Source organism: Phoenix dactylifera, unplaced genomic scaffold (genome assembly GCF_009389715.1).
Source record: "Phoenix dactylifera cultivar Barhee BC4 unplaced genomic scaffold, palm_55x_up_171113_PBpolish2nd_filt_p 002152F, whole genome shotgun sequence".
NCBI classification, from domain to species: Eukaryota; Viridiplantae; Streptophyta; class Magnoliopsida; order Arecales; family Arecaceae; genus Phoenix; species Phoenix dactylifera.
This window is the reverse complement of record NW_024069417.1, coordinates 29,421-41,015: the sequence shown is the minus strand read 5'-3', so window position 1 is coordinate 41,015 and position 11,595 is coordinate 29,421. Positions and strand designations below refer to the sequence as shown.

Here is an 11,595-nt window from a genome sequence, read left to right as displayed (position 1 = left end):
TTAAGGCCACTAAGGTCGACTCCAGGGCAGAATCGTTGGGCTTGACCATAACAATTCTCGAAGCCTCGGATCATGGCAGTGGTAGCCTAAGCCACCTAAGCCCAACTCCGAAAGCCCAACTCAAAGCCCTCAGCTATAAGATACATCAAGTGTCTCCTACTTGGCAGGCGCCTCTTTGCAGGCACTTGGCCACACTGCAAGACGACCGACAATCCGACTACTTTCTTCGTCCGAGTCATAGAGCAACTCGACCTCGGAAGTCGGAGGGCAAATAATGGAGGGCAAAATGGATCGTCCTGCTCGCAACGATGGGACCACTCAATTTCGGCCAAATAGGCCCCAGCACCAACTGATTCGGATATCGGCCCCGCCAAGAAGCAATCCGAGCCTAGACTCTGCCGAAGGCACAGTTGACCTCGGCCGAATCTCTCCGCTGTCGCAACCTGCAGCAACCTTCTGATGCTCATGATGACGTCCCGAGCCCGAGCTCGATATGACCCAAAAGCTTTTTCGACCAAACTCGGGGCGCCTCCTGTATTAGCCGACCTGCCCCGACCGAACTCGGGGCGCCTCCTATATTCGCCGACCCGCCCCGACCAAGCTTGGGGCGTCTCCTGTATTCGACGACCCGCCTCGAGCTCGGGGTGCTTTATTGAGGAAGCTAAGCCGACCTTATCAAATATATGATGCGACCCCTCACCGAGTCCAGCCTCGCCAACAGCCGCATCTACTTGCGTGCCTACGCCCACCTGTGTGGCCGTATATTGTAAACACCTCCGCGCCATGCTTTGCTTTCTGGCCAGCGACAGTCAAGGACAACACTATGCTACTCCAGCCATACCCTACTACGATTGTCGACGCCTTACCGCTCACAAGGACGGATCACACCATGCACCACAAGCAAGCTCTGGCTGCACGCCATCCCACTCATAATGGGAACGGATCACACCTCCGCCACCTGAGCGCCCCTATCGGAACTATAAATAACCTCATCAAATAAGGCCTAAGGAACTTTTTGGCTGGACCAACTGAGCACCACCACTTTAACTTGATTATCGGAGGGCCCTCACTGGAAACACCGGTGAGGCTTTATGCAGATACACCGCCGATCGCGGGAGGTGGCTCTCATCCTCTTTCTTCATACTCCGGCAGCTTCCTCGACTCCTCCAGCGTGGTCACTCTCGGGCCAAATTTGAACCACAACAACACCCATCAGAGCTTTCCACAAAGATCGGACACAATGACATTGGAGGAACAAATGGATACAGCTGTTGATCCCAAATGGACACAATGACATTTAATACTTCCAGTTGTTGATCCCACGTACACCCATCAGAGCCTTCCACAAAGATTGGACTTGATGACAATGGAGGAATAAATGGATACAGCTTTCATCCTGCACCTCGCACAATCCACAATCAGGCGAGACCTGAATATTCCCTGTATTCAGATCTTCCCTTGTGAGAATCCTGTTTTTAGAAAGAAGCCAGGCAAAGAATTTAATTTCGAGAGGAACAGAGTACTTCCAAGTTGCATTTTGTGAACTACGTATTAGCCCTCTCTTTTTGGTAAACAGATCTAGCTGAAAAGGAACCATAAAGTTCCCATCTTCATTTGATCAAATCCCTCCGTACACCAACCTCAAATACTTGCAGCGATGGAGTAAATTAAGCCGTGAATCTAAAATGGCACTCCGGTAGAACTCATCTGAAATCAATCTACCATTCTCCATTTTGCCAATACTTTTTTTTATGAAGAGCGAGGCAAAGCCATCCGGCCTTTACTAAAAAAAATGGAGATTACATAAACTATTTATACAGAATTTGAAAAAAAATATAAAAAAATAATAAATTTTTTTTACAAAAGGTAGGAATCTGTAAATAAGCTTGTTAAACTATTCAACAAACTAAACAATCTTATAAGTGATCTAAAGGATTTCTATTTTGCCAATAAATACATGCATTTTGAGAGATCAGAAACAAGGAACCAAAAGCTCTGTTACCAACCCAATTGTGCCTCCAAAAGCTTATCATACTACTATTCCCAACTTGAAATGGCAGCCAATTCTAAAGATGAGCCCCTTCCAAAACCATTTAAAAAAATATTGTCCTGTTCAAGATTTTCAATTCAAGAACTCCCAGGCCCCAACCCCCCAACCCGAGGATTACCCTTAAAACTATGGATGGGACCCCCGACCCTTCTTTCTCCATCCCCTTGCATGCTATGATAAATTGCCTTAAGAGGTATACGTTGGCTACAGAAAATCTTTATGCACTCAAGCAAGTGCTTCATGTGATGCATTTCTTGCTGCAAGATGCTGATATATGTCAAACTTTCTGGCCACCTACTACTGCCCACCATAACCTGCCATCACACTACCGTCCACCTCTATGGATGTTCCCACCTTCATGCGTTGCCATCGGGGTTTCCCACCTTCATCTATCACTATGTTTGATGTCCACCACTGCTCGCTAATGCCTCTGATCTCTATAATTACTTAGCATTATTAAGAATTTTTGTCATCGTCCATTACTACTGATCTTCGCCACTATCCACCACCACCGGTAATCTTCAATCTTCATCACCATTCATTAGTGTCAATAATCTCTACTACTACTACTAGTCATTACTGCCGACAACCTCCACCACTTGTCACCATCTCAACGATCTCCACCATCATCTGCAATGGATGATAGTGGATCATTAATGATGATAGGTGGCAGTGGGATGGTAAGTACTGGTGAATTGTTAGGGAGAAATAATTCTCTTTCTTTCTCTCTTTTTCTCTTTTAGGCTTTTTTTTTAAAAAAAAAAACTCAACTAAGCTTTAATTCCAAACTTGTTGGCTCAGCTTTAAGTTATACCTTTTTTTTCCTTTGTATTTTCTCGCTTTCTGTATCTCTCTCTCTCTCTTCTCATATTTTGAGATCACTTGGCAAACAAACATATAAAAGCCATGCATCATTCATATAAGGGAGAACGAAACAATCAAAAGCACTCATTGGACTTGTTCTTTGGTCGAGAGGATCTGAACATGGAGTTGATGAGGGAGGAGGGAGGAGATAAAGGGGTTTGAGCAAAGGCGGAATGCATGGATGATGGGTGCAGTAAGAGCTAAATATTTGAGCAGTATGCCAAGCACAGGGCAGGCAGCAAGCAAGAGAGTGCAAGAGAAGAGAGCGTGAGAGAATTTTAATCCTATACAACCTGACGAGTTTTGATTTGAGGGTTCTTTGGAGACGTTGAAGTTGGGAAGGTTCTTACATATTTTGCCACTCGATCTCTTACTAGAGGCGTATCAGATTATCAATTGGCCAAAAGGAGATATTTAAACTGTTCATTTGTGAATCATTTTAGGTAGAATTTTTAAATTTTTATTTTTGTTAAACATGTAAAAGGAGGCTTAGATATACAAAAGAAAGGGACATTTTTTTTTTTAAATTTTTAGATCTTTTTTTTTTCCTCGAACCATTTAAGAAGGGTTACCATTTATAGACAGAAAATAAAAGGTGTAATGGAATATCCTACCTTCACACATAACCTTTCTAATAAAAATAAAAAAATAAAAAAATAAGGATAACTCTCCTGATATTAAGAGTAAATTATACTTATAGTTTAAATAATATGTGCTTACCCTCTTGAGATTTATTCCAACACTTTAATTCATAATTTAAAAGAATATTAAACAAATTGTTAACCTTAAATGTGATTCAAATGCCATATTAAAAAATTTAAAAATAACCAAAATAACTTTAAGCAATATAACAATCATCCAAGGATATAAGAAAACATGAATATCCTCTCCACTCAAGAGCAATCTCGATTTTTTATATATGGTAAACGGTTTCATTGATTTCATTAATTTAATTAAATGTAAATGTAGGTTTTAAAAATTATTAGGTACAAATACAATAAATGTAAAACTTCACAAACCAGGGGGGGACATATGTACTTTAAAAAAAACCAAAATAAAACTATAACTCTACTGCCTCTTGCCACTTGAGACAAAAAGCAAAGATTCGATAGCGGATGGAAGGTGTAACTTTCGTACGGAAAAAGAATTCATCTTCTTTCGTTTGAATTCATCTTAGATTGTGCAATGATCGCTTAGACATTAATGCAAACAGATAAATAAAAAAGTTTGGAATGTTTTGAGGTTTACGTAGAATGCGATCCAATGGTTGAAAGAAGATCGCCCATTCTTTTGTGTGAAAGCTATAACTTGGACCCTTTGATAGCTAAGGGTGCCACGCTTCCCTTTCTGGTCCCTATTCCTCTGTATCTCAATTTTGCAAGTATTAAGCTCGACCTATCATGAGATCTATGCTTGACGTAGAGAGCAGTGTTGGCATAATGTAGGATATAGGGTTAGAAAAGCTCAGCATTCTTAAAATAAATAAATAAATAATAAAAGTAGAATCTGCAACTTGTTTTTATATTTTCAATATTTTATAGGTATTTATTAGAAGGTCAGAGGAATGGAATTACACACATCTGCTTTGTTGGAACTGAATTACAGGTAGAATCTTCGGTTTGTTGAACCGTATAAAAAGGATATTAAAATATATAAGAGGAGAAATTTAAAACACATCATTCTTCCCCAAGAATATAAGTACATGACCTTAGGGCCGAGAAAGGTATAGATACATTAGTTGTTCTGGGACGCAACCGATATAGGTGGGCCAGCTTCATCCGGTTAAGCAGGCTTGAGGACTGCGAATCCCACAAATTAAATTACAAGCATGGACTTTTGAGCAATGGATGGCGTCATTTTGTACAACATGGCATTCTGGCAACAAACAACTGACAGCAAATGACCCTTCTAATTATTATAATCTTGTCATCATTGCAATTTGTTAGTATAAATCACTTCAAGATGGTGCCTCAAGACCTACTCATATTAAAAAAAAAAAAAAATCTTAGGGTTAGATATTGATCATTTGTTTTTTTAGTGACTCAAAGATGTCGCTAAAAAAGTCTCTCAACATCACATAATATATAAACCTCAAAAGACATTACGTAATACATTATTAAAGAGTTGTTCCCCACCACTGCCGTCGACATAGAAAAGAGTTGTTCCAGCTACCGACGTCGGAATCTAATTACGCACCAAAAAGTCTCAAAGAACAGGGCCATGAACTACGGAAAAGAAGCCTGGAGCTTTGGCTTCTCTTTTTCAGATTGAAAGCCCCTGGTTGCTTGTTGAACAGTGCCAAACAGCCAGCCAATGGTTTTTCAAGGACGCACCAAACCTGACTTTAGTGCTTGGCTGCACACAAATCTGCAGCCTCTGAAAACAAACTGGGTCCAAATCATCGTCACAACATCATCATTATTATCGTCATCTTTTTTATAATAGGCATTACTAAAAATTATTCTTAACCATCCTATAAAAAATCTAGACATACTTTAGTTAGACAAAAAATATAGGAACTAAAAAATATTAATTTATTTCAAAATTAAAAAAAATATATTTTTAAATAAACTCTACGATGACAATTTTAGGTAGAGTCATATATTTATTTCTATGCCAACTCTTGTTAAGATTTTGAATTGTCTATATAAATTTGTCTGTGTTAAGTGAGAGTATAGTTTTGCATTATTGAGGTGTGAAATTTGAAAATATTGAGTTGCCTTCACCCTCTGCCTTCTTCTCCTAACTCCTTCTTCTCTTTGCTCCTCTTCTTCTTTCTGTCTCCTTTTTCTTGTTCTGTCCTGCATCCATCGGGTATTAGAACATCCTCTTCGCCCTATCTCCCGAACCTGTTCTACATCATGTTTTGGCTGCAAGTTGAGGCATCAAGACGACTGAGAGTGTTGAATTTGCTTCATGACACACATGAATATCTATTTCATCACACCAACTTGTTCTGCAAGTTGAGGCATCTTCAAAAAATGTCTATTGCGCATGTAAAGCCGTGTGTAATATTCTTTTCCACATTTTTTTCCAAGTGAAAGGATCGCGTATCCAAATTTCGAGCAGATCTCGCTCTTACGATAGAGATGCAACGGGGACCCTCTCACCATTATCTCCAACCTTATCGGCTGTGTGGTTGGTGATCATAAACCTAAAACGTATGACAGCCCACAAGACTCTTACTCGGTCCACATAACACAAACATAAAGAACCCGTTTACGTCAAAGTAGCCGATAAGAGTGGCTTCAAGCATAGCAATCCAACCCACAAATCCTAGATAGAAATAAAGAAAAGGTCATGTCACCTTGCCGACTCACCGGAAATCGATAAGGACCTTAGTTGTTTGGGACCGGGGCAAATCTTTTCACTCCAAAGGATACTTGGAGTTTAAGTAGCGGCCGGTAAGAGTTGGTGAGGTCCATGCAACTGTGTTTTAAGGTGGCACCAGCTGCCATGATTATTTTCCTTTATTCAATGTGTGCGTCTCTCTGACTGAGTGGGAGACTTTTAGCTAGCAATATATATAGAGAGAGAGAGAGAATAGGGTTAGCAATTTGGACCCCGGCCATTAAAACTAGCTCGATTTAACAAACCTTCTGACCTGCTCAGCTCGCTGAATTTGATAGGAAGAAAAAATCCACTTTTGACGTGCCTAACTGACCTGTTCAATTCGCTGGATGTAGTATGCTCAGCCACGAATATATGTAATTCCTTCCTCCTTTGCCTCTTTAAAGTGGAGCTCCCATTAGTTACCAAAAAGAGCTGGAGCTCCTATTGATGGGAGGTTATGCATGGAGTAGAAAATTCCATCATTAATCAACTCCAACCTCTTCGCAAGATTTGATCTACCAAGCATATGTTCTCTTACATTTTATCACTGTGTAATCGACAATAAGCCTGACCTACTGCTTTCCAGGCCTTACCTGCGACTTGTTCTTATTAATGCTCTATTGTTCAGCGGAGACCAGCTCATCAATAAGTAAATAAATCATTTTCAAAGCTCAGATATTGGTTTAGGTCCGGAAAGGTATGCCGTAAGATTAAAATCCTTTTGCTTTCTTATTCATCCTTTTGTTATTTTATATTGTCAACTTATATGTGTTAGGAAAATAAATAAAACGAAAGCAGAAGGTATACCTTCTCGGATTGACGTTAGAAGCAGTACTCCTTAAGCAATGAAGAGTGACTATTGTAATGCAGTATTGGTGGCATGTTAGCCTTCAGTTGATGGATCCACGTTAGGGTGAGTAGGATTGACACATAAACTTAAAAAAAGTCAACATCTTCTAAGCAATGAATTGATGCACATGTTTCAACGGCCAGTAGGCAGTGAATTGACAAACTATATATTACGAGATTGGCTCGCGTTAAATTCATATCAACCTATTACATATATATAAGCGTCGTTTACTTTTTCTTTCTTATGCTTTGGTTGAAGATTCTTGGCACCAAGAGGATAAAATTAAAGGGTCATTTTCCCGAATTAGGTGGAAGTCAAAGGTCAGCAATAGGATAAATTTCCATTCAAACAAACAAAAAAAGAGGTTTGGCATTGTTCGAATTAAATAAATTACAAACAAACATTTGAAAATCTTCAAATGATCTGCAAATCCAGTCACGCAATACAACTATATCGAAGCTGAAGTTGTCTTCCCTCAAAAGCACAACAATTCTAGTGAATTTATGTGTGAAGTTTCATTTTGTAGAAGACATGGGATACATAAATCATGTTACGTTGAGATATATATAAGCTTGCACGGTCCAATTAATCTTTCCACTGTCTATTTGATATGGTCATAAGGCCCGGTATAATAGACCAAACGTTGTTGCATGCTGCTGAACGTCAAGCAGCTAGCCGTGCCAAGTGTAATTTAAATAGAGTGAATACCTTATCCTATTAGGGTAGGTAGACAAATCTATAAGTTCCAAAGCCCCCCGTCTTTGAGCCCCTGACCTTTTCAAATGGGAGTAAAACAAGACCCTAGTGGCCTGCAGGAAGCAATCAAAGAGAACTTCATATTCTACGATAAGCTTCCAACAACCCTCGAACCTAACCCGGGCAGTCTGTGCGGCAGATTGACAAGCTCCTTGAGAGACTAATTGCACCCGTTTCCCACCAAGACAACCCTCAACCCTCACCCCTCAAAGAAACTCTATATATCATATACTTGCAGTCTCTCTTTACGTAATAGCAACACTTGCACCATCTCTTTATCTCACCAACCTTGTGTCCTCCTCAGTTCTCAAAACTCCCCCCGCTTCTTCTCTCTCTATCCAAAAGACTAGAGAACCAGGGAGCAAATAATGGATAGATTACCCAAGTGCGAGGCTAACTATGCCCCCCTCAGCCCCGTCACTTTCTTGGAGAGAGCTGCCAAGGTCTATGCAGATCGCACCTCCGTTATCTATGAAAACGCTCGTTTCACATGGAAGCAGACTTACGAGCGATGCCGCTGTCTTGCATCATCCCTCCGATCTCTGAACATCTCCAAGAATGATGTCGTAAGTACCAAAGTTTCACTTAACAACAGTTTTGAGTTCGTTCGAGCTTCCAAGAGAAGCGGTTTATCGAACTTCTCTGATATCGATCGGATTGTACGTACCGTGTTGTAGGTATCGGTGCTTGCACCGAACATCCCGGCCGTCTACGAGATGCACTTCGCCGTTCCGATGGCCGGCGCCGTCCTCAACACCATAAACACCCGTCTCGATGCCAACAACATCGCTGCTATCCTCGTGCACTCAGATGCGAAGGCCTTCTTCATCGACCACCAATACACCAAGGTAGCTCTCGAGGCTCTTAAGCGCGTGGTCGCCGATATCGGCGAGCGCCATCCAACCAAGCCACTGCCCTTTGTGGTCATCATCGACGAAGTCCACTCCCCGGCAAGCACGAAATCGGGGGAGCTACACTACGAGCAGCTCATCGCATGCGGTAATCCTCTCGACGAGCCGCACCGGCTCGAGGACGAGTGGGACGCGATCGCTCTCAACTATACGTCCGGCACGACGGCGGCCCCTAAGGGCGTGGTGTACAGCCACCGCGGCGCCTTCCTCAGCACCTTCACCGTCCTCCTCCAGTGGCAGGTGCCGGTCGAGCCCGTCTACCTGTGGACCCTCCCCATGTTCCACTGCAACGGCTGGGGGTTTGCGTGGGGCATAGCGGCGCGTGGCGGCACCAACGTGTGCATCCGGAACCTCTCCGCAGCGGCCATCTACGGCGCAATCGCGGCGCACGGGGTCACCCACATGTGCTGCGCGCCGGTCGTCTTCAGCATCCTCCTCCACGCTCCGCCCGCAGAGCGGCGCCCGATCCCGGGCCCCGTCCAGGTGCTCACCGGCGGAGCCCCTCCCCCGGCCGCGCTGCTCGAAAGCATGGAGAAGCTGGGGTTCCATGTATCGCACGCCTACGGCATGACGGAGGCGACGGCGACGGCTCTGGTGTGCGAGTGGCGGCCGCAGTGGGACCGGCTGCCGCAGGAGGCGAAAGCTCGGCTCAAGGCGCGGCAGGGCGTCAGCGTCCTCACGCTCGCCGACATGGACGTGATCAAGGACCGCAAGGGCATGGCGAGCGTCCCGAGGGACGGGAAGTCGCTCGGGGAGATCGTGCTGAAAGGGAGCAGCGTCATGAAGGGGTACTACAAGAACAAGGAAGGGACCCGCGCGGCCTTTCAGAATGGGTGGTTTTGGACCGGTGACGTCGGGGTTGTGCACCCCGATGGGTACGTGGAGGTGAAGGACCGGGCCAAGGACGTGATCATATCCGGCGGCGAGAACATCAGTAGCGTCGAGGTGGAGAGCGTGCTCTACCGGCATCCGATGGTGCTGGAGGCGGCGGTGGTGGCGATGCCGCATCCCCACTGGGGGGAGACGCCGTGCGCCTTCTTGACGCTGAAGCCGGAGTGCAAGAAGGGGAGTTTGAAGGAGGAGGATATAATTGCCTACTGCAAGGCGAACATACCCGGTTTCATGGTGCCGAAGAAGGTGGTGTTCCTCGCCGAGCTTCCCAAGGCCGGGCCTAAGGTACAGAAGTTTCAGCTGAGGGATATGGCTAAGAGACTCGCAGCCACTCCTGGGCGAGAGCAGGCCAAGGCCCAGCCCAAGGACCACTTTCCACCGGCGTCTCGTCTTTGAGTGGTCTGTTTACTTTTTTTTTTTTTTTTAACCGGTTTCAAGCCTTGTACTTAATTAAGAATTAGCCGTTCAAAAGTACTTTTCATTCAGTCAGTGGCGGTATTTGTTTGGTGTTATCATCATCCTTGTCTGCTAGACTTCAAAAGATGGTTGAAGTTTATTAAGTTTGTCGATAACGATTGATGAAATAAAGAGAGTGGCGTTAAGCATTCTATTTTTTTTATTTTATCATTTTTGCCTTTTAATACATTATGTTCAGGAACGAAGCTAGGTTAAGGCCAATTTCCCCGTATAATCGATTCGATCTTTCATATTTCTTCCCTTCAGAATCAGGATCCCGATGTAACCTAGAGGGGAGAGAACAAACATCCTCCAGAAATAGAGGAAAGAGAAAATTAACGTTTACCTGATCGTACTCCCGCATGCAGTAATAGGTTCAAGATAATAAAACGAGAAAATTATAAAAAAGGAAGGAGAGAGAAGGGAAGGAGACAAAAGAAGAGAAAGAGTGGACCCGGTGAATGAAAGAGATGAGCTCACGGACACACCGCCCGTCTGGTTACGTCAAGTTACCTAAAGAGAACTAATCTGCCAACATCGATCACCTCAAGTGGAAGTTAGGTTTATGGTCGTACAAGATTTGATTATTTTTTTTGAATAAAAAGCTGTCTTCAAGTACATGTTTGGTCATACTTATAAACATAAGGATCTTTAAGCTTGTTGACGGACTACGCAAAGTAGTTATTTGGTGTGGGTGGGCGACCAACCTTCTTGTAGCTCAGCAAGACGTCTCTGTATTTATATATTCTTAATTTATTTATTAAGAAAGAGGCTTCAAAACCCGGACTAAGGACTTGCCTCATAGCTTCTTCTATTTGTATTCTTTAGATTTGTCTAATTTTACATGGCTTGCATGGGTTTAGGAATCTGTGCTTATAAGATGCGGGATATGTGCATTCAACTTCACATTGGCAATGCATAAGAGAGGCATGTATTGAAGAGGGTCAAAGACCTTCACTAATAATTTTAGTTTGATCTTTTTAGATGCGATACTGCATTGTTATATAAGAAATGGTATACAATATATGAATAAAATTGTAATAAAAATATAAACACACCAGTTTTAGCATTCATTGCTATATTTATGTATTGGATTATTTTTCTTTTGCAGCAGATGTTTATAGCTATTGCTGAAATTTGGATCCGGGGGCGACCATCGGCTGAGGAGGAGGGAGCTCCGGCGAGAATTGACGAACGGCGGTCCGGCTGGCGTGCGACGTCCTCCGGAAAATCTGCAAGAAGCCGGTGGCCGGGGTTTCCGGTGCCAGCCCTCCGATGCTTAAGTTAGAGAGAGCAAGTGTATGAACGAGAGTAGTCAATATTCAGGTTTTTTTTTCTCCCTCCCTCTTAAAATGGGAAAGTTCCCCTTTTATAGAGGGGGCTGGGTTACCTGTGATGTGACGGGGCAAACGGTCTGTAGTACGATTGGGCATGCAGTAGAAATCAATGCTCGATCGTGTGAATCAATGCCGTTACTGTAGGAG

At 43.3% G+C, this 11,595-nt stretch overlaps 1 protein-coding gene across 1 annotated transcript; it reads left to right on the top strand.

Moving 5' to 3' along the window:
* Nucleotides 1-7,896: 7,896 nt before the first annotated feature.
* On the top strand, nucleotides 7,897-10,274 carry LOC103696748 (trans-cinnamate:CoA ligase, peroxisomal-like). Its single transcript, XM_008778463.4, has 2 exons — nucleotides 7,897-8,419; nucleotides 8,531-10,274. Exons 1-2 carry the CDS (start codon nucleotides 8,222-8,224, stop codon nucleotides 10,049-10,051), a joined length of 1,719 nt encoding a protein of 572 aa, XP_008776685.1. The 5' UTR covers nucleotides 7,897-8,221; the 3' UTR covers nucleotides 10,052-10,274.
* Nucleotides 10,275-11,595: the final 1,321 nt, after the last annotated feature.

Bases quoted from the DNA above. Each gene is read 5' to 3' on its own strand.
- LOC103696748 (XM_008778463.4), top strand. From the start codon at position 8,222: ATGGATAGATTACCCAAGTGCGAGGCTAACTATGCCCCCCTCAGCCCC. The intron at 8,420-8,530 runs GTAAGTACCAAA...ACCGTGTTGTAG, and splicing joins ACATCTCCAAGAATGATGTC to GTATCGGTGCTTGCACCGAA.